The 24044-nt window shown below is 43.7% G+C and overlaps 1 protein-coding gene across 1 annotated transcript; it reads right to left on the reverse strand.

The window, feature by feature from the left end:
• Positions 1–11191: 11191 nt before the first annotated feature.
• On the reverse strand, positions 11192–23312 carry serpine1 (serpin peptidase inhibitor, clade E (nexin, plasminogen activator inhibitor type 1), member 1). The gene is made up of 9 exons (XM_026299061.1): positions 23077–23312; positions 17523–17761; positions 16917–17141; positions 16637–16831; positions 16342–16540; positions 16126–16226; positions 14220–14306; positions 11727–11810; positions 11192–11630 (listed from the first exon to the last, which is right to left on the reverse strand). Exons 1-9 carry the CDS (start codon positions 23277–23279, stop codon positions 11587–11589), a joined length of 1377 nt encoding a protein of 458 aa, XP_026154846.1. The 5' UTR covers positions 23280–23312; the 3' UTR covers positions 11192–11586.
• Between the last annotated feature and the right edge of the window lie 732 nt (positions 23313–24044).

Below are 24044 nucleotides of genomic sequence, written 5' to 3' on the forward strand. Positions count from 1 at the left end.
GCTAGATAGCTAACTGACTTAGTGAGGTAGCTAAATGTTACTCCAACAGCCCAGTTAACCTTTCTGCACATACTGTACCTCCATTATATAGATATATAGATAAGTACTTTATTAATCCCGTAAGAAGCTATATGTCCTGCTGCTCACATACAAAATCGTAAAGATAAATATAGCCACAAGTGGCAATAAGCGGCCCTCGCCTCGAGCGCACCGCCTCACGAGCACACGACCTTTATTCAAGGCCAAGGTCAAACTGTGGAACCAGTCACCTCACTGGGAGCCTTTTAAGTGAGAGGAGAATTTTCACCCGGAAAGGTGAGGTGTGGGATTTTGTTTACCGCTGCAGAGGGCACATCTCTTAGGCCACAGTACAGGCACATACAGACACACATACAGACACACAGAAATGCAGGACGGCAGCAGCAGCAGACATTTATTCAGCTATTGCACCTTTAAGTTTAAAACTCTCATTGAAAAACAATGGAGGCTGTCTGCCATCGCCACGGCAACAGTGTGTAAAATAGAGCATGGCTCTCATTGGCTTTTTTGATTGGGATGCTGTAAAGGATTGTCAGAAAATAGTGGTACAGTTTTGACAAACTAAAATGTGGCTCTCCATTCAAACTTGAAAGCCCTTACAAAGGGGGCGCCTATTGTGACTTTGATCGGTCACGTGGGTTCAGGCCTGCGGGGAGTGTAAGTGATTAAAATTTGACAACACAACAGCTGCAGATTTTGCTACAGCACTTGCATCTTTAAGTGTAAAACTCCCATAGGAAATGAATGGTGGGTGTCTGTCATCTCCAAGGCAACAGCGTGGAAAATAGAGCATGGCTCTCATTGGCTTTTTTGCTCAGAATGCCCTAAAGGATTTCTGTGCAAAATTTGGTCCATTTCTGACAAACTAAATGTTTGGCTCTCCATAAAAATTTTTGAAAATTTTCAAATTGTTATACAGGGGGCGCTATAGCGCCTACAGTGATTTTGTTCAATCACCTGGATGCAGGTCCCCAGGGTCTACAATTCATCAACTGGTCCGATTCAAATCTGACAATGCGTGTGAGAGTTGAAGAAATGATGGCGAGCCAAAAACCTGCGTCAAATTGCCGCGCCTGCCAAAGACAAACCGTAAAATTTATTCACAAAATTTGGATAACTTTTGCAGCCCCATGGGTCTAGGTGATGCTGACCAAAAATTAGCTCATATGGTGAAAAGCCCAAGGAGGAATTCGTTGAAGTTCGAGGTGAGCAAAAACAGCGAACTCAATGACCTCAAGATAAACTCCCAGCTGGTGGACTTCCTGTTGGTCGCACGACCTCGACACGATAAGCTTTTTTGCTTGGCCTGACATGAAGAAGAGATGTGCAAAGCACCAATCCCAAGATATGTTCTTCGTTTTTTCTCTTTATTATTATCCTGCCGTTATTTGGTCGCTATCTAGTCCTACACCGTTCAACGTAGAAACGTCATTCAAACATTGTCGCGTTCAGCTCGATGAGGAGAGGGTTGCTTCTATTTTTTTCAGCAATATCTTTTCTAATTTCTGAGATATTCCAGGTTTTGTCGGAATTTTTTCCCATAGAAATGAATGGAGAGAACTTTGTCCATTTTCAGCTTTAACTGTGTCAGCATACTTTCAGCTAGAAACACCATTCAACCTTTAAACAGGTCAGAAGACATTAATCTATAAGTCTTGTATTCAGCTTTTTGATAATCTATCTATTATGGTTTTTCTTTAATCGCAGATTAAGTTTTATGGTTTTTTTTAGGAATTTTCTGAATTTTACATTGGTGTGTATGGGGGAGACCTAGAGTGGTGGGAGAAGCTGTTAAGTTTATGGAAGATTTTTCTATTTAACTCGCCGTGACAGCCACAATTTTGACTCTTCATACACTATTTTGTCAAAAGTAGTAGAGATTTTTGTCTTCTTTCAGGTAATGCGGTTCTCATTTTGATAGGACCTACAGTTTTTCCACCAGGTGGCCAAACAGACAGAGAGTGACTGCTCAATCTCTCATTCACTCCCATTATAAAGAGCTCTAGCATTTCTGGTGAAAAACACAAATGAAGGGTGTTTCTAACTCGCCACCAATTGTTCATTTTTTGGAATATCTTCACAAAAAGTGGATCAGTCTTTTTGTTAAAGCTTCCTGGCACTGTTAGTGAACGAATTATTTTGATAGGTCTTATAGTTTTTCTGTATTCCTCCATTTTGTGAGGTGAAGTTTTCTCAGCCTCTCCAATCTGTGTGTGTAAAATGCTGCATCACTCCCCCTCCCACTCTGGGTTTAGGTCACCATAGCAACAGCTCACAAAGCCATAGCAGAACAACAGCTGTCTGTGGTTGGCAATTAAGAATGCCTGGCTGCCTAATGTCCACTGCTGTTACAGATGGGGACCATTCTCAGCAACTTAGAGCAAGTGACACTGTGGCTGTTTTAAATGTACCCCCCCTCCCACTCCCAGTAACTCCATAAAAAGCCTCCAATTAATCCAGAATGCCGCATCCAAAGTTCTGACAGGAACTAGCAACAGAGATCATTTTCTCCTATATTAGCTTGGCTCTTTGCAAAATCCAGTATAGAATGTAAAATCCTTCCCTTCACATATTTCTTGATCAAGCCTCATAGTACCTTATCATCCCAATAGATCCCTAATACATACATCCCTAATATAAACAAAATACAACTTATTCCCTCCTGGAACACCATCGTGATGGCGCTTTCCGTGCATGCGGCCTTAATCGGCACACGGGAGCTCTCACTTTGGCTGTGGGAGTGAGGATGACGAAGAATACTGTAGAAAGCACTGTGACATGGATAATGCTATGTATACTGATTAAAGTAGTTAAACAGTGTCAAGTGTCTGCTGTGGCTGATGGACGTGTAATCTGAAGCTACCAATAGAACGGTATCCTAAATCAGTCAAGGAATGCGAAGCGTGAAATGTACTCAGATAGTGTCCAGTCATGTTATTTATATTGTTGTGGCCATTTATCCTTAAGCCTTAAATGTGCATGCACGTTTGTCGTCTGTAAGCTTGCTGATTGATGTGTAAATAAATCATCACGAAACTCTAGGTATGAACATTCATTAATTTTTTTGACCTCTGTAAACCTGAGTTTGACGGTCCTCAGTGGCCATTTGAACAAACTATATGTGGACAACTTGCTTAAGGATAAATGGCCACAACATAAAGTAAAAAAACGCCCCTGGATGTTTAGTTTTGGATTACCTGGAAAGTGGATGTGTTTCGTTGGATGATCTATCAGGATTTTTGGATTATTCATGTGGACGCTGTAGACAAAGACTGGGCCGATGAGTGGAGGATCGACGACCTGGATGCCGAATGTACACTATATAATCCCATTTTCTGAATGTGAAAAGTTTTTTCTCTGGATACCGTAGTTCTGGAAGTATAAATCACTGGACCGAGGATTATTATTGTTGCAAATTGGACTATGCTGGACTTAAGAAGGCCCAAAGCCTATTATACAATGAAGGTCATGCGCATGGTCGCGCGCAATACCCATTTCTGTAAGTGAAAATGCTACATGATACGTGTCTTCCTTTACTTGCAAGTAACTTGTGCACTGTAGAATATTAAAACACAATGTCGGATAAGGCATTTAGAAGAAGAAGAAGTACTTTATTAATCCCCAAGGGGAAATTCAGTTGTTACAGCAGTTATTAAATTTGAGATTATTTAAATTATACTGATTCATAGTAATTAATAAAGTAATTAATAAAGTAATAAAGTAATTAACTAATTATTTATTTGGGGGGGTTTGTGTGTGTGTGTGCGCGTATATGCGTGTGTGTGTGTGTGTGTGTGTGTGTGTGTGTGTGTGCACGTTATTGTTTATATTAAGGAATTATGGAGTCTTATGGCCGTGGACACAAAAGACTTCCTGAATCTTTCAGTCTTGGCTTTAGGGGGAATTAGTCTGTGGCTGAATGAACTTCCCATTCACTACAGTTCCTCATGAAGTGGGTGGGCAGAATTGTCCAGTATGGAGTTTATTTTGTCCACCATCCTCCTCTCTGCCACAGCCTCCAGACTGTCCAGTTCCAGTCCAACAACAGAGTTTGCCTTCCTGATCAACTTATTTAGTCTGTTGACCTCACCAGCCTTGATGCCACCTCCCCAGCACACAACTGCAAAGAACAGTGCACTCGCTACTACAGACTGATAGAACGTCTTCAGTAGCTTGTTGCACACACCAAAAGAACAGAGTCTCCTGAGGAAGAACAGTTATGAAGAAGAACAGTTGTATGAGGAAGAACATTTAAAGCTGCAAGTGACACACAGATTGCACTCTCCACAAAACGGCGCATAAGTTATAGCACTAAAGGCATGATGTTCTTTGTGCAAACCTGTCAGGAAAAGAGATCAATGAAATGTAAACAAGCCAAAAGGTATATCAATCAACTGTGTACCTTAATGCAATCTATGGACAATGTTGATGCTGTGAAATCTCTCCTGGATCAATTGATAAAATGTTTTAAGGAAGCTAAGCAACATCATGAGTCCTTTATGTCATTGGGTTTACCTAAGGATGAAATGGAGAAACAGTAAATATTTCGATGAAAAGGAGACGACATTCTTCAATTTCATCGAGGATGTAAAGAGTTGGCTGTCTAACGCAGAACATTCATATGAACTTCCAAATGCTGATAATCCTCCTGAAAATCAAATTATCTCCGGTGATGATATACGGCCTGAGGACAGCGCATCAAATATTTGTCCCAAAAAGCATTCTAATGTTGGCTCTAAACTGTCTAAGGCGTCATCCATTGCCTCAACTAAAATTAAAGTGCAAGTTGAAAAGGCAGCATTAATTGAGCGTGTGGCTACATTAAAACAGAAACATCTTTTGGAAGCACAGGAGGAACAAATAAAGGTGGAACAGGAGGAATTAAAGAGAAAACTGGAGAAACTAAGGAGGGAAAAGGAACAACTGGCACTGGAGGCCGAACTGAAGGAGACTAATGCAAAAGCTTGAGGTTTTGGAGTTAAACTCAAAGTGTGGCTCTAAAATATCGGATGGAATGAATTCTTATCTGGAAAGGGCAAAAGCACAAAGGGTATACGAACTAAATCCATGTGCTGACCACTTTGTACCCACATCTAATAACTCTGAACCGCCTTCGGACTGTCACATTGTCAGCGTCAAGACAAAACGCATTGACATATTACAATCACCAGGTATTTACGTCCCTCAAAGTCAAAGTAAACAAGCACAAGTGATAATGTTCATCATAATACAACCTATCAGTCTCATTCTACTGCGGATATTTTAAACATCATGCAGCGCCAAAATGAGATCACTGCTCTGTTAGTTCAGCAAAATTCATCATCTGCTCTACCTGTGAGAAATATCCCTGTGTTTGATGGTGACCCACTGCATTTTAAATCGTTCCTCCGAGCCTTTGAAAATTGTGTTGAAGATAAAACTAATAATTTCAGTGACTGTTTGTATTTCCTAGAACAGTACACTAGGGGGCAGCCAAGATATATTGTGAAAAGTTGTCAGCATCTTCCATCTGAACAGGGGTACCAAAGAGCAAAAACACTTCTTTTTGAACATTTTGGCAGTGAACATAAACTTTCCTCTGCCTACATGGACAAGATTTATGACTGGCCCTCAATAAAACCAGAGGATGTAAATGCTCTGCAGTCATTTGCCTTATTCCTTCGAGGTTGTTCTGATTTAGTGCAGCATATCAAATACATGAAGGAGTTGGACATGCCAGTAAACCTCAGGACTGTTGTGATGAAACTTCCATGCAAGCTGAGGGAAAAATGGAGGAATGTTGCCTGTGATATCCATGAACAAACTGGAAGCAGAGCTGTGTTTGTTGATCTTGTGAATTTTATTGAAAAACAAGTTAAAATTGTCTCAGACCCACTGTTTGGAAATATCAATGATATGTCTTTAAACAGCCATGCAAAGGCTTCTATACACATGAAGCAGAAGAGGAAGGGTGGTACTTTTGCCACAAGCGTCACTGCAATAAAGGATGGAGACGAGGACAACAAGAAAACTCTTACATCATCTCCAAGTAAGCAGGTCCAATGTCTGTTTTGCAATTATAAAAATCACACTCTTGACAAATGTTTAAATCAAGGACACAACAGGACAAAATACACTTCTTAAAGGAGAAAGGAATGGATGCTTGAAGTATGGACGCACAGGCAAAGACTGCAGGAGTTGTTTGGATTGTCAAGTGTGCCACAGGAAGCACCCATCTGTCCTACATGTGGCAAAGGAGGATATAAAGATAACCCCCAAAGGTACTGAGTACTTTGTCTGAGCAACAGCAGACATGCGGCCATATAGGGGCTGGTGAGGAGGACACTGCTGTTTTCTCCATTGTGGCTGTGCAAGTGAAAAGCCAGAAAAGCAATAAGAGATTACTTACATATGCCTTCCTGGATCCTGGGAGTTCTGGTACATTCTGCACTGCCAGTTTGGCAAAGAGGTTGGGTGTGACAGGCAAGAATTGTAATGTGCTATTGAGGACAATGGGACAGATTAAAAACATTGACACCACTGTTTGGAGGTGTCTGATCTTGACATAGAGGATTTTATTGAGCTGTCATCTGTTTTGACACAAGCAACAATACCAGTGACCAGAATAAATGTACCACGCCAAGAGGATATTGCTAAGTGGCCTCATCTAAGCAGCATTAAGTTACATGAAGTGGATGCAGACATGGATTTGCTCATTGGAACTGATTCTCCCAAAGTTTTGGAGCCGTGGGAACTGATTAATAGTCTTTGTGATGGACCATATGCAGTGAGGAGGAGAGTTGGATGGGTTATAAATGGACCTCTCCGTGTTGGAGACTCTGGAGGTAATGATGTCCAAGCAGGCTGCACAGTTGTAACTGCAAATAGCATATCTGTGGAGTACTTGGAGAATATGTTAATGCAGCAGTACAATCATGATTTTAATGAAAGGACATATGATATGTCCTCTCTTGAGATGTCAATAGAGGACATTAAATTCATGAACATCGTGAAGGATACTACAGTGCTAGAAGAGGGGCAATACTGCATTGACTTACCTTTCAGAGTTGAAGATCCTACTTATCCTTTTACCAAACAACCGCTGTATTGCATTACAAAGACTCCAAGGCCTGAAGAGGAGGTTTGAACGAGATGCTAAATTTAAAACCCAGTACACTGATTTTATGGACAACATGCTAGAGCAAGGATATGCAGAAAAGATTCCTATAAAGGAGAAGGCTCCCATGGAAGGAAAGGTGTGGTACATCCCCCACCATGGAGTGCATCACCCCACCTGCGAGCTGCGAGTTGTGTTCGATTGTGGCTGCACATATAAGGGTACATCCTTAAACAGCCAGCTTCTACAGGATCCAGATATAACCAACACGGTCATTGGTGTTCTCCTTCGGTTCAGAGAAGAACCTGTTGCTATCATGGCTGACATCTATGCCATGTTTCATCAGGTTAGGGTTCCACGCAAGCACGTCAACTTCTTGCGCTTCCTCTGGTGGCCCAATGGAGATACTACAAAGGAGCCCAAAGAATACAGAATGTGTGTGCATCTGTTTGGAGCTGTTTCTTCTCCAAGTTGCTCTAATTATTCCCTGAGAAGAACAGCAGAGGACAATGCATTGGAGTATTCAGTGGACATCATCAGTACTGTCAACAACAATTTTTATGTAGATGACTGTCTTAAGTCTACTGCAACAGAAGAAAATGCAGTAAAGTTGATAGATATATTGACCTCGATCTGTAGAAAAGGTGGCTTTTTCTTTCAGAAGTGGGTCACAAATAGACCAAATGTGTTTGCATTGATTCCATGTAGCATCAGACCAGCTTTGGAGGACATGGATTTGGTTAGAGACCAGCACATTATGGAAAGAGCATTGGGGATGCAATGGTGTGTTCATAGAGACACTTTCAGTTTCAGAACTGCAGTACAGGAACGTCCACACACTAGGAGGGGCATTTTATCTGTGGTGAGCTCTCTCTATGACCCGTTGGGTTTTTTGTCTCCTTTTATTATACCAGCCAAGTCGTTGTTACAAGAGCTCTGCAGGATGAACCTGAAGTGGGATGAACCAGTTCCACCTGCATGCTCTAAATCTTGGTCAGAGTGGCTGTCTGACCTCCAGAAGATGAGTGGATTTAAAGTGGAGCGATGCATTAAACCTCAGAGTTTTGGAACACCTGTGAAGTTGCATTATTTCTCAGATGCCAGTCAAACAGGTTATGGCACAGTTTCCTACCTGAGATTGGAGAATGTTGATAGTCTGCACGTCTCATTCACAATGGGGAAGGCTCGTGTTGCTCCGTTGAAACAAATTACCATCCCTCGCCTTGAGCTTGCTGCAGCTGCACTTGCTGTTTGAGTGGATATAATGTTGTCAAAGGAGCTACAGCTGCCATTGGAGAAATCTGTTTTTTGGACCGATAGTACTACTATTCTAAAATACATTTTTAATGAAAACAAGCGCTTTCACACCTTTGTTGCCAATCGTGTTGCTGCCATAAGAGAAGCCACAGATATTGATCAATGGAGATATGTAAATACAAAGGATAATCCTGCAGATGAAGCATTTCGTGGCCTGACAATTGAGGAGTTTGTAAAGGGAAAATGGATAAAGGGATCGGATTTTTTGCATTTGCCTGAAAATGAGTGGCCAACATTTCATATAGACTTCTCTTCCACTCTTGCTGATGATCCAGAGGTGAAGAAAGAGCTACGAGTGAATATCATTAGTGTGTGTAGTGACAATTCCACCAGTCTTCTCATTCAATATTTTTCATCCTGGAGGAAACTCAGAACATCAGTGGCCTGGCTGTTGGAGTTAAGGTCATGCTTGGAAAATTTAGTTTGACAACAGAACGCTGTGAAGAGGCTGAAAAGGCGATAATTCAGTTTGTACAGAAACAAAGATTCAGCAGTGAAATAACATCACTAAAACAAGGCTTGAAGAATGTGTCTAAGGACAGTCCTCTGTACCGTCTGGATCACTTTTTGGAAGATGGCATCCTTAGAGTTGGTGGTCGCCTGTCTAAATCTGCTATGCCGTTGGAGGTAAAGCATCCGATGATTCTGTCAAAGGACATGCATGTTTCCCAGTTGATATTGCGTCATATCCATCAACAACTGGGACATGCTGGACTCAATCACATGCTGCATAGTTTAAGACAAAGGTATTGGATTATTAACGCCAACTCAGCAGCCAGAAAGATCATATCAGATTGTATAGTGTGTAGAAGATACAGAGGAAAATTGGGAGAACAGAAAATGTCAGACTTACCTGAGGAGAGAGTTCTGCCTGATAAAGCACCGTTTACAGATGTGGGAGTGGATTATTTTGGACCGTTGGATGTGAAGAGAGGAAAAACTGTCTTAAATAGGTATGGAGTAATTTTCACCTGTTTGAGCAGTCGTGCAGTGCACCTAGAGGTAGCGCACTCACTTGACACGGACTCCTGCATCAATGCAGTGTGGAGATTTATTTGCAGAAGAGGACCCATGGTAAGCATAAGATCATATAATGGCACAAATTTTATTGGTGCAAAGAGGGAGCTGAGGCAGGCGGTGGCAGCCTTGGATCATGTTAAAATGGAGAGAACCTTTGTCCAGGAGGGAGTGAAATGGAGCTTTAACACTCCGGCAGCATCGCACCAGGGTGGAGTTTGGGAGCGCTTGATACGCTCAGTGCGAAGTATTCTTACTTCTGTTGTCGGACAGCAAGTACTGGATGATGAAGGCCTGCAGACGTTGTTTTGTGAGGTGGAGGCAATATTAAATGACAGGCCAATCACTAAGGCTTCAAACGATCCCAATGATTTGGAGGCACTTACTCCAAACCATATTCTCTTGTTAAAAGGCAAACCTATTTTGCCACCAGGTTTGTTTGAACCATCTGACATGAACATCAAGAGAAGATGGAGGCAAGTGCAGTATATTGCTGAGCTGTTTTGGAAGAGGTGGACTGCTGAGTACTTACTGGTGATGCAAGAAAGACACAAGTGGGTGAGGCCAAAGAGGAGCTTCTCTGTAGGAGACATTGTCATAATTGCTGATGCCACAGCTCCAAGAAGTTCCTGAATGATGGGCAGAAAGAACAGCTGACTCTAGAAGGTTGGTTCGTTCTGTGAGGGTTCGGACAAAGACCAGCATTTTGAGAGACCTGTTACTAAGCTCTAAGACTTCTTTCAGGAAGTCGAGAAGAAAAGGAGGTCAGGAAGATTTGTAGTGTATATGGGATAGGTTTGGAAATAGCTCCATATGCATATGCTAATGTTAGTAATTGTGATTTATATTTGCACAATTAGGGGCTGGGTTGTTGGAGCTATTTGTGTTTATTGTTTAGTTTAGTTCATTTGGTACAGGTGTGCCGGTGAATTGATAAGTAGATCAAAGTGGGAGGGTCTGCAGGGACCGAGGGCACATGGTTTTTTACCAGGAACAGAGAGGATGCATGCACGTTTGTCATCTGAACATTCATTAATTTTTTTTTACCTTCTGTAAACCTGAGTTTGACGGTCCTCAGTGGCCATTTGAACAAACTATATGTGGACAACTTGCTTAAGGATAAATGGCCACAACATATATATATGTATATATATACTGTATATTATGTTATATTATACTACATTATATATATGTCACGGTTTGGCCAGGCTCCCTCCTCAGACAATCAGCACAATTCATTTCACCTGAGTCCTCACCACGATCACCTGTACCTCATTACCGCAACCAGATAAAAGCACTTCCCACACTCCTATCCTCGTCCGATCTCGTAAACACAATGTGGACCTTACTCTCGCGAGCTAAAGCTAATTCTCCTATTTCTGTTTCCATGGTTTTCCATTTTGTTCCAGTTGTTGTATCCCTGTGTTTTCTGTTCTTACCAGGTTCTCCATTTCCTTGTCCAGCGTAACCCGTGTGAATAAAACTTCTAAGTTACTTCACTAACCTCTGTGTCCGACGACATCTGTTACAATATATTTATTATATACATTTAGAAGTGATGACTTAAATAAAATACAGATTGTACAGAAAGTTTATTTTTTACATTATATGTTAGCACAATTTCAATAAGTGTAAAAAATGGTCACTTTTATAGTACATCATGTTTAAATTGATTTTCCATAAATCTCTTCAACAGTAAAGTATAGATCACAAACACTGCTCTTTTGTAAAAACATAGTATTTTAATAAATATAATACATGAAATGCAACTTCACAGCAGCATGGCAAAATTCTAAAATTGACATCGTAAAAACAAATAGGTAATTGTTTTTGGTACTAATGCAATATAAATGCAATAATACCTCTTTGTGTGAAGCGCCTAAGTTTCTGTCAAACAATTTGTTATAATTATTTCATATTTCTTCATTTTGTTAACTATAAACATTCAGAGAAATAAATAAACAGCAAACTCTTTTCAAATATTTTAGTCAGTCCAATTTCCACTTTCGGTCATGTTCAAGACATGTGCCATTTTAATTGTGTGGTCATCATGCATATGGTCCTTATGTGGTGTAGTCAGATACAGTGCAATAAAGGCATGTCCTCAGATTGGGTTATTATTGCTGAGGCTCATTGAACTGACCTATAAACAGAACAGCACCTGAACACAGAAGGGAAACATTAGACACCCCACAGACTTTGCCTAGCCCTCTTAGCAGAATTGTATTGTAAAATGAATTTTATATTAAAATGTTACCTGTACGTTTGTGCTGGATGAGGAAGAGGAAAGGTTGGTCAAGAGTGATCTCCTCCACTGCCATGCGAGAAAACATGACAGCAGCTGACAGATGGAAGAAAAGAAAAACAGGTTGGTGTCACAGTGTTGGTTCTGTCACATTTGAAATATTATTTTTGACGTGTCTATGCAATTAAGACTATCATGCCACATGGAAAGATATTGAAATATCATTAATCAAAAACCCTTTGATTTCAGGCCGGTTCTTGCCTCCTGTGGAAGGGTGGTTGGCAGATATCTTGGGTGGGCAATATTAGGATACAGAATATTTATTTATTTTACAGCTAGTGCTGCGGCGCCCGGGGAGCAGTTGGGGGTCCAGTGCCTTGCTCAGGGGTCTCACCTCAGTTGTGGTATTGAAGGTGGACTTACTATTCACTCTGTGCCACCGACAATTCCTGCAGGACCTGAGACTCGAACCTACAATTTTCAGGTTACAAGTCTGGGCTAGGTCCAATTTGATCCGCTATTCAGTTTCAAGGACAACTCCTAGCACGACAACTGGAGAAGCTCCAGTCAATTTATAGAGAATTTGTTAATGCCAATGAGCAAGAGATTTTACTGGCTGCTAAAAGTGAGCTGCTTGGACAATTGACACTTAAAGTACAAGCTTCTAATCCCCCTGACCACACTGCCACCTTCAAAACTGCACCTCCAAAATTCCCCCGTTTTGCCGGCCACTCGATCTCAGCTAGCCCAACCAAGTCGTTTACCAGCCATTGAATGTCACTAACCTTCTGCTCTCTCTCCCCTAGTTTGTGCTCTCTCCCTCTCTCTCTGTTCTCTCTCTCTGTACCTTCTGCAGGCATCCCTGGTCCTGGAACTGTATATCGCTGATGTGCAGTTACTGGCCCCTACCAACCTGCGGTCGAGGCAGATGGCTGCCCAAACTGAGCCTAGTTCTGCTGGTTTTTTCTTCCATTAAAGGGAGTTTTTCCTCTCCACTGTCGCCAAGTGCTTGCTCATAAGGGATTTGTTGGGTTTTTAGTTTTAGTTTTTGTAAAGTGCCTTGAGATGACTTGTATTGTGATTTGGCGCTATACAAATAAAATTGAATTGAATTGGCCAGTCAGGAGGTTGTCGGTCATTTCTCACTCATTGTAACATTCATTTTAAACAGCATGCACCGGCTTATCCCACAGAGTGGTCCAAGGTAACTTACGCTATTTCACACCTCACTGAACAAGCAGAACCCTGACTGCAGAAGCCGGATGGGACTCAACCGCTTTATACAATAAATCTGTTTGCAGGCTTTCCTCACAAATAAAGGATCAACTTATACCACTCAACCTGCCTTCTTATCTCAACTCCCCGTCCTGGCTGTCAAGGTCAACCGCCATCTCCAAGAGAGCGAGAGAGAGTGTCGCCAAGAACATCTTGATGTCTATCAACGGTCGATCTTCACCTTCTGCCACTACTGGAGGACCGCAATCGACTTCTACTCAACGATCATCTTCCACTGCTGTGGAACTCAAGTCAGAATCAACTTACACTCACCAAACAGTGCTCCCTGCTCCAGTTCTGAAACCAAAAACAGCCATCACTGATGAACCCATGCAGCTGGGACGCACCCAGTTGTCGAACGCGGAGAAAGGAAAGAGGTTTCAACTGAAACTCTGCTACTACTGTGGATAGCCTGGTCAATGTGCCTCTGTCTGTCCATTGAAAGCGTATTCTCATCAATAAAGGAGAGGATATTGGTGACCCACACCTTGTGTGTAGTAAATTTCTCTTGTCCCTTACCCACAGCGACTCTGTCTTCCCCCCATGTGTCTCCCCAACTGGTGGTGTTGGTAGACTCTGAAGCCATGGACTCCAGCCTTGCCCATTGCATGGGGCTGAAATCGATGTCCATTGCCCGTCCAATAAAGGCAACAGTGTTGGACAGTCGGCCTCTCTCCAAACTGCACGTCGTCTTTCCCTGACAGTCGCACGCCTATTATAGTCTGTCTAAAGCATAGGATATTCCTGGCTTAAACTTCACAGTCCCAGGATAGACTGGGGATCAATAAAGTTTTCTGATTGGAGCATTAATTATGTCTCAAAAGAAAGACAGGCCATGCAGGAATATACTGAACCCTCCTTATCTTCAGCCATCATTTGGCCCTCGCGCTTCTCGGCAGGCGCCAGTTTTTTCTTTTTGGGGAAGAAGTCCATGAAGAATGTCCATGTTTAGACTATAGAGATTTGGATGAAATCAAATTAAGGACCCTTACTCCTTGCCATTACTCATCTCTGCATTCAAGCTCCCCAAGTGGGCTCATGTTTTCACAAAGCTGGACTGGGGTCCCCAACTAACCTCTAATTTCTAAAGACTCTTCCCTGCTCCTCGACTGGACTCATACCGTTCCAGTGCACCTACGGATATCAACCCCCACTGTTCTCTTTTGCTCTTGCGTTTATGAGTGATAGAAAGAAAAAACAAAAGAGAAAGACATTCAGTATTCACCCTACCTGTTGCTGCTGCTCCCTTGGTTCCTTGTTCATTCGCTTCAATCTTCACTGTCTGAAAGATCTTCGACACACACAGCCTTTCATCAGCTGGAGGGCAGAAACATAAACAGAAACATCCACTGTTCAGAGGAAACTGCAAAAGTCAGGCCTTTTAGGTCATATTGTTACTTTGGAAGAACAAGAAGCAGAAAATACTTGCTTGGGCCAAGAAACACAAGGAACAGACAGATCAGAGAGAAACTGTCCTTTTGTTCTGCTGAGGCCAAATTTTGGTTCTAATTTAATGATTTGATGAATGCATCGTTAATACTATGAAGCATGCAGGAGTTGTGATGTGGGGGTGCTTTGCAGTGTCATTTTGACACTGTTTGTTGACTTAGGGTGTACTCACACTAGGCGATCTATACTGTGTCTGGGCATGTTTGACCCCCAAAGGCTAATTAGTTAGACTACTATGAGGGCTATGTGTACGGTGGCCAACAAGGGCAAACGCACCGCAACAGCCAAAACACATGCAAGAGAGAAACGGCGCAACAGTGAAAACACATGCAAGAGAGAAACACTGCAACCAAAGTGCACCAGGCCTGTATGGGGACCCCGAACTTAGGGATGCTATGAACAAAGTTTGGCAAACTTTTAGAGAGGTGACATAAAAAAGGTTCGCTTTCCGTTTATTTCTTTTTAAACACTTGGCGTCATGTTTTACAATATTATAAAAGTACAGTATTGTAAAAGATGATGGCGTTTAATGGTGGTGTTTAAAAAGTAATAAATGGAAAACAAACCTTCAGACATTCCACCCTGCAAAAACAACCCCCAAACAACCCCGTCTCTCAATGTTGTATGACACTTCTGATCAAGTAAACAAATGTAGTAGAACATTTTTAGCACATATTAGCGCATGAGAACAATCATCAGAGGATGCTCATTCTGTTGCAATTCAAAACTATAGCTGGCTTATATCACTACATGTGTCTCTCTCGCCTCTGTAAAACTTAGCCAAAGTTTGTTCATAGCATCCCTCAGTAGGGGGACCTAGCATAGCATCCCTCAGTACAGGCCCTACAGCCCTGGTGCACTTCCGTTGCAGCGTTTCTCTCTTGCATGTCTTTTCTCTCTTGCATGTGTTTTGGCCGTTGCGGCGCATTTGCCCTTGTCGGCCACTGTATATGTGCCGTGCCTGGGCACGGTACACTGAACCAACACTGTGTGCTGTACCAGAATGCTTCTCTCCAGCTGTATCATGGTGACCTCAGCGTGCTCAGGCCCAGATCATTTAAAGTGCAGTGTGAGTGCAGGCCATCGAGGCAGTGGGGAGGAGGAGCAATCCAGCTCAGGCATGTTACACACCAACTGTGCCTAGTGTAATTACACCCTTAGTCAAAATTGAGGACACATTTAACCAGCATGGCTAACACAGCATTTTGCAGCAACATGCCTTGCCATCTGTTTTGCATTTAGTGGGACTGTCATTTTAATTCCTAAAGGACAATGACCACAAATACCCCTCTATGTTATGTAAGAGCTAATTATTTAAGTAGAGTGATGGAGTGTTGCATCAGATGACCTGGCCTCCACAATCACAAAATCTACATCCAATTGAGATGGTTTGTAATAAGTTGCACCAGAGAGTAAAGCAGCCAGCAAGTGCTCAACACCTCTGGGAAGTCCTTCAAGATTGTTGGAAAACCATTCCAGGTGACAACCTCATGAGGCTGAGAATGCCAAGAGTGTGAAAAGCTCTCTTCAAAGCAAAAATATCGATACTTTGCAAAATTAAAAATATAAAACATATTCTGGGATTTAACATGTTTTTGTTGACTACATAAGTCAATATCTGTTACTAATAATAATTTCCGTGTCTTCACTATTAATATATAAAGTTGAAAACAATAAAAATACTTACTGGTAATGCGTGTGAAGTCAGCACTAGCCAAGTTGAATATGTCTCCCAGGCTCATATTAAGTAGGGCCATCTTCAAATTCAGCTCAGTACTCATACTGAACCTACAAAAACACACAGGTTGATTACAGCTAATTAGCTATGTAGGTTGACCCTAACAAACATAAAACTCTGCTATAAGAAAGTTTGAGAAACATTCTGTTTGACTGTTTACTTTACCTGGGCATGCCTAACTGTCTCTTGACATGCTTCATTTCTGCCCTCCATTGTTTAATCCTCTGGCTGCTCAGATCTGCACTGAGAACACTGAGTGGAACTTCAAGCTCAAAAGGTGACACTAGGAGCATGCTAAGTGAGTCGCCCTCATATGGAACTTCAATGACATCATAGTCCACCCCGTCAGCAGTCACAAATTCACCTGTTGATAAAGGAGAAGGTATTTTGAAGTACACAGATAGCCATCTTTGGAAAATGCTATGAAACTGAAATAAAGCAGCACACTGGATCAGCCTACCGTAATTGAAGCTGTGTGTGAGTCTCATCATGTGCACAGGCATAGTGCGTCCATTAGCACAATGGAACATTCTCTCCTGTGTCAGTTTGGGGTCAAAGGGAACCTTCCAGGGGCCCTGGAAGTGGAGAGCATTAAGGAGGATCAGGCGGGTCTCATCAGTTAAAGACCCAGATGCCAGGAACTCAGGGATGGCACCTACAGAGGAAAAGACAAATAATAACTCATAAAGGATAGTGGTTGTGCAATACTACATATGACATGTTGGTAGCAATACTGGTACCTTCAGTGTGGTCTGAGACCCATGCATTGATAATGTTGATGGCCTGCTCTGGCTTAGTAAAGTCCACCTGATGAGGGTGAGTCCTGAAGGCCTTGGCCAGGGCCCGGTAATATCCCTTCTCCAGGTTCATTTTCCTCTCCACCATCACCCCACCGGCTATCTCTATCACCTCCTCATTGGAAAGGTGCCGCTGCAGAAGACGCTGCTGCCGAGACATCTCTCTGTCTTCAGAAGATGGAAGAGGAGTGTTCGTTTATTGCTATGCCAGTAATATAAATGCATCTTCCAAATTCACAAATCTGTGTGTTTATTTGTTCAGAAATGCATCACACATCTGTACTTGCCTTATTAGCACACATGGCACACAGGCTACATATTAGCCTTATTTTCTCTTATTTTTATGTATTCTGTATTTTTATTGTCAGATTCTATTTTGCCTCTTATAATGAAACTTATGGATGTGTAGATACATTAGATGCTGTTAAGTGGCCAGTCACAGCTGAGTGTTATATATGCATGGCTGCTTAGAATTTGTTGCATTGCATTTGATACATACATTGGAAAGTCTAATTTCCTAACAAAATTCGTTTGTTATAATATATTTACCTTGTAGAGAAAATCCCATAGCAGTAGTTAAGGCCTTGTGGGTTTTTCCAGCAGCACCAAGCTCAGCCATAGCCAAGATGGAGGCGATGCCATATGGGGAGAATGCCACATTCTTGTTCACAGAGCCCTGGGCCAGCTGTGAAAAGACCTTCAGGCCAAAGTCAGTCTGCTTATCGTATAGAGAGCACATCCCCACTGTGCCCAGGGTCAGCAACAGGAACATATACATGCACAGCATCCTGGGAAAGACATACATTTTGTTTTTGGTTTAAATTCAGATTCAGCTTCAAACACTTGAATTCCTTAAAAAGTAAAGCCTGTTTTTAAAAAAAATATATTTATTGAAACACTTTTGCCTCAAACTTCTTACTGAACTGAATGCATACACAATAAAATTTGCTGACTCATCTTTGCACAAATATGTAAAATGCATCAATTATGTGAGTGTAAATATTGAACAGGACTAAATCTGTGGGAATACAACAGACCACACAATTTTATGTAAGTTCATGATTCTTAAAAAGGAACAGTGCATATATTGTATTGTGCAACAATGTAATGAAACACCTCTCACGTTATCCATAAAACTTGGGAATTAACAAAGAAGGAAGGATAGCCAAGGATGGATTCTAACTACTAGAAAAACCCATAAATAAGGAATAGATGGGATACAGGAAATTATTTTGTATTTGTAAAATAAATATTTTTGTATTCTTTCTATTCTAAATGTATTTTGTATCAGATGAAAAAAACATGCAGGCACAAACAAGTTTTAAGTAGGGATTACTTACTATAACAAAACACAGAAAATAACAAAATTGAGAAAATTGGATAATTAATTTGTGGTCAAAACAAGTGGACATATGAGTAAACAGTAACGGCTCATCACATATAAACAATGATTTTAAGACATGATAATTCAAAACAGGTTGGAAATTACTGCTTTAGTCAGTCATTTAAACAATTACTCTCTACTCCCTTTCATAATTCCTGTTTAAAATAACTCTTATAGCCTATCTAATTTATAAACCAATCAGCCATAACATTTTGACCACTGACAGGTAAAGTGAAAAACTGATTATATTGTTACAATGGCAAATGTCAGTGTGTGGGTGTCATGATTCCCCTCTGGGACTTCCTGCCGGGGAACCTTTATTTTGTAAAGACTTCCTTTTTCCCCTTGCACTGGTCCCCGGCAGCTTCACGTTTAATTGTGTTCATTGGTTTCACCTGTTGTCTATTGGTTAGCCTTTTCACCTGTGTTAATCACCCTTTTGTGTTCTCCCTATTTATACCTCCCCTTTCCTTTGTTCCCTGCCGAAGCATTAGTTGTGTATAGTTAGTGTGTAAGAGTGGAAGTGTTTTTTTGAGGTTTTATGATGACCGTCTCACCCGGTCTTTATTCTTAGTCCCGACCGTCTTACCCGGTCTTGGGAGCTCACCGTCTCACTTGGCTTTGTATTGAGTTTTGTGCCCTGGAGTTCCCAGGAAGAATTAAAGTTTGTGTTTCTGTCCTGCAATTGGGTCCTACCTTTTCTCCCACACCTTCACACCGACACCAGCTCATGACAGAATGCTTCGGCCAGACAAGGACCCAGTGGACAGTGAGTGGAGGACGCCGGAGGAGAAATGGAGCAGGGGGTGCCTTCAGTTGTTTGTGACTACCGTCTGAACCTCAGTGTGCCGACGTCTACGTCCACGCTGAGGTTCCATCCCGGAGCCCCAAGCCTCAGTGCGCCGACGACCGTGTCCCCGCTGAGGTTCCGCTCAGGATCCTGTACCCTCAGTGCGCCGACAATAGCGTCCCCGCTGAGGTTTCCCCCAGGATCAGCAGCCTGCAAGCCTCCGGCAATTACCGGGACATCATGGATCTGTGCCATCAGGTAGAAGGAGACTTCCGTCACCCTCCCCAGTTTGTGACACGGGATAGGGCAGTTTTAATGGCTACCCTATTTTCCAATCTGCACACCATTCTGGATACTTGCCTCACAGCCCGACTTCCTCTCTACGAGGCAAAGCAGTGGTGCCTAGCCTCCCTCGATCCAGCAACCCAGCCGCCAGACTCCCGCAGTGGCGCCACCAGGCCAGAACTTTCTGGCAGCACAGCCCCGTCCGAGCCTCCAGTTCTGCAGCCTCAGCCACGGCGTTGCCACCGCCGTAAGAAGCAGCAACCTGAACCTCAGTGCGCCGACAACAGCATCCCCGCTAAGGTTCTGCTCAGGATCCCGTACCCTCAGTGTGCAGACGACAGAGTCCCCGCTGAGGTTCTGCCCAGTATCCTAGAACCTCAGCGTGCCGACTCTCACGTCCCCGCTGAGGTTTCTCTCCAGCAACACGGACCTCAGTGCGCCGACGTGGCCGTCCCCGCTGAGGTTCAACATCAGCAGCTGGAGGAACCGCTGGACCAGTTCCCTCGACGACGACGGAGTCACCGTCGTTTGAAGAGGTTCTCCCCAGCACTACCGTCTGAACCTCAGTGTCCCGACGTCTACGTCCACGCTGAGGTTCCATCCCGGAGCCCCAAGCCTCAGTGCGCCGACGACCGTGTCCCCGCTGAGGTTCCGCTCAGGATCCTGTACCCTCAGTGCGCCGACAATAGCGTCCCCGCTGAGGTTTCCCCCAGGATCCTGCACCCTCAGTGCGCCGACGTGAGCGTCCCCGCTGAGGGCCCCTTTTCGCCCATGTCCCTGACCAGCCCTTCCCCTGATTCTCCAGCTGGTCCAAAGTTCACATCTTCAGAGCCCCTGCGTCTAGACCCTCAGCATGCAGACAACAGCATCAGCAACAGCTGAGGGCCTCTCCCAGCTTCTGATGCCCCTACTGCCGGACCTTCACCGTGCTGACGACAGCGTCCCCACTGAGGGCCTTTTCCAACGTCCGGACCCTCAGTGTGCCGACAACAGCGTCCCCACAGAGGTTCCACCGCCCTGGATCCCAGAGCCTCAGCGTGCCGACGACGACGTCCCCGCTGAGGTCCCCGTTCAGTTTCCCGAGTCTCAGCGCGCCGACGACGACGTCCCCGCTGAGGTTCCACCGCAGCAGCCCGAACCTCAGTGCGCCGACGTCCCCATCCCCACTGAGGTTCCGCCGCAGCAGCAGACACTGCCCGCCGCTGGAGCCTCCCGAGCCGCAGCAGCCACCTCCAGAGTCTCCAGCACCGAGGTCCCCACAAGATCCACAGCGGCCTGAACCTCTAGTGCCGCCTTGCCGGTCTTTGCCTCCAGAGCATCCACAGCATCCGCAACCTTCAGAGCCACCGGAAGAACCAGAACCACCGGAGTGGCCGGAACCTCCTGAGCCCAGTGAATGGCCAGAACCACCGGAGTTTTCCGAACTACTTGAGCCCTCGTGGCAATCAGAGCTGCTAAGGTCCTCACTAGATCCAGGTCTGCCAGGGCTTCCAGACCTGTCTGAGTTCCTCCCTGAGGTGTCCGAATCACCACTTCCAGAGCTCCCAGAATTCCCAGGCCTGTCTGAGTCACTCCAGTCGCCACTGCAGTCGACCGAGCCTATAGAAGATCCCGATCCACCGCAACCGGAATTGGAGCCACAGCCACCTCAGCATCCAGAGTTTCCAGATCCGCCTCGGCTTCCAGAGCCGCCGCAGCAGCAGCGGCAGCTACCGCAGTCCCCTGAGCCGCCGCCGCTGCAGCTACCTGATTTCCCTGAGCCTTCTCCGCCGCTGCAGCTGCCTGAGTTCCCTGAGCCGCCACAGCTATCGGATTACCCTGAGTCTCAGCAGCAGCTACCTGAGCTTCCTGAGCCGCAGAAGCAGCAGCTACCTGAGCTTCCTGAGCCGCAGCAGCAGCTACCGCTGCCCAGACCACAGCCACCACGTCTCCAGAGCCGCCGCCACTGCAGCAGCAGTCACCACATTCTCCAGAGCCGCAGCAGCAGCCACCACAGTCTCCTGAGCCGCTGCCGCTACCAGAGTTTCCTGAGCCGCCGCCGCTACCAGAGTTTCCTGAGCCGCGGCAGCTACCAGAGTATCCAGATCTGCCGCCACCAGGGCCGTCCGGACCGCAGAGTCCCAAGTTGCCCAGAGTCCCATCCTCAGCCATCGCGGAGGCAGTCTGCCTGAACTGCCTCGAGTCTACGCCCACTGGAGAGGCCGTCCTCCCAAGCGACTGCGGACCTTCGCCCGTCCCAAAGGCCATCCTCCCGAGCAACTGCGGACCTTCGCCCGTCCCAGAGGCCATCCTCCCGAGCGACTGCGGACCTTCGCCCATCCCAGAGGCCGTCCTCCTGAGCGACTGCGGTCCTTCGCCCGCCGCAAAGGCCGCCCACAGGAACGGCCTCGGACCCTTGTTTTTCTTGGAGAGCCAAGTGGCTCCAGACTTCTCCTTTTGTTTTGTTTCCCCCCCGCCCACCTTGGATTTTGTTTTAGACTTTGTTTGTGGCCGTCTGGTATCCGGCCTTGGGGGGGGGATACTGTCATGATTCCCCTCTGGGACTTCCTGCCGGGGAACCTTTATTTTGTAAAGACTTCCTTTTTCCCCTTGCACTGGTCCCCGGCAGCTTCACGTTTAATTGTGTTCATTGGTTTCACCTGTTGTCTATTGGTTATCCTTTTCACCTGTGTTAATCACCCTTTTGTGTTCTCCCTATTTATACCTCCCCCCTTTCCTTTGTTCCCTGCCGAAGCATTAGTTGTGTACAGTTAGTGTTTAAGAGTGGAAGTGTTTTTTTGAGGTTTTATGATGACCGTCTCACCCGGGCTTTATTCTTAGTCCCGACCGTCTTACCCGGTCTTGGGAGCTCACCGTCTCACTCGGCTTTGTATTGAGTTTTGTGCCCTGGAACTCCCAGGAAGAATTAAAGTTTGTGTTTCTGTCCTGCAAAGTACCCAGAAAAAACTCACACAGGGGAGAAACTCTACACAGAAGGGCCCCAGGTTTGAACAGGATCTGAACTTTGAACATGAGGTAGTGGTGCTCACCACCACAGACCAAGCTGTCGCTACTATAGATGAAACTTTTACATTTCATTCAGTCTTTTCAAAATATTCTACTTTGTTTGAATCTCTACATTGGTGTCTATGAGGAGTAACATTCTGTGACCATAATAGTGATTTCACAACTAGAGTGGGAAAACTATTGAAATTGTCTAAAAAAATTACCTCTAATCTGTTTTCATTCCTTTTACATTAATTTTTCACTGAAGGGTAGACAAATCTATGCTCTGAAAATATCACTAGTATTAGGCAAGTGGTCATAATGTTCTATCTGATTGCTGTACATCTAGCCTGTCTAAGTAATACATTTTCTATGGTATTTAACTGTGGTCCTCAAACCTTTAACTTTATCTCAGATATTCAGATTCTTATTATTGTAGTAATTTGCATTGGATTAGACAAAAAAATTCTTTTATTTTTATTCTATCTAAATAAGAAAGTAAAACCAAATTACTCACATTTTAAGCATTTTAAAATTTAATATATTCCCTTTGGGCTTGCCTGCAGCTGAATATTAAAATATTCTGCCATCTTTTTTATATTACATTCACAATTTCATTTTCCAAGGTTCCAAAAATTAAGTTTAATTGTAATACTCACCTTCTACATGAAGTGTGGTCAGATGCAGAACAAAGAACAGTTGTTTCCGCTGCAATCTCCTCCACTTTTGCTTCAGTCTGAATGACTGAATGAGTCTGTGTCTTTTTATAGTGTAGATCCTCCCAGGCATACACCCCGCACACACAGTAGTTATTAACAGTTGTGATGTCATCTGACACTGTCTGGACAAGCTTCCTTTTCATGAACTCACACACTCTCCCTCTTTCTCTCTCTTACTCTCTTTTCTGTCAGTTGTACATGAGAAAAGTTGAGGTCTATGTTGTGAAGGTGCCAGGGAACTTCCTTAGAACTAGTGCTTTCTGCTGATGCGATTGCAAATTTACACAAAATCACATTTCCAATGAAATAAGCTTGTTTTATTTTAATGATATTTTGATCATCTTTACCAAACATTCATGTCAGTTCAGAGGATTTAACAACAGCTTATCTTTTGTATAGTCACTCTCAAAACTCCAGCACTGGGTTGTGACACATAAAAACACCAAATATGGTCATAGTGTCCAACATTCCTTATCATGCTACTCACCAGCCATCTGGTAGACAGGAAAAAAAAGAGATTTAATACACTTTTTCCAACTATACCTAGATTAGGGCCTTTGACAGACCCACAAAAATCTATTTTAAGCCACTTTCTCCATTTGACATGACTTTCTAGGGATTTATGACTTGTCTAGGGTTTGGTTGTTCATGTAGAAAAGAAAAACTAACAACTTCAAGGACACTGGAAGGCTAAGACAAGATAAACTTTATTATTCCCCAAGAAGAAATTCAGGGATATATATATTTTTCTTCCATTTGTCTGATGGTGTTAAGAGCTTTGGAAGATTGCATTTGTGGAGATAAGGTGATATACTGGCTAAATAAAAATAAATAGTATACAGTGGGAGATCACAACGCAGGAGATCACGATTGTCATACTAGAATTTGACCTTCTACTTGTAGAAACA

The sequence above is a fragment of the Mastacembelus armatus genome, chromosome 18, assembly GCF_900324485.2.
Source record: "Mastacembelus armatus chromosome 18, fMasArm1.2, whole genome shotgun sequence".
In the NCBI taxonomy this organism is placed as follows: domain Eukaryota; kingdom Metazoa; phylum Chordata; class Actinopteri; order Synbranchiformes; family Mastacembelidae; genus Mastacembelus; species Mastacembelus armatus.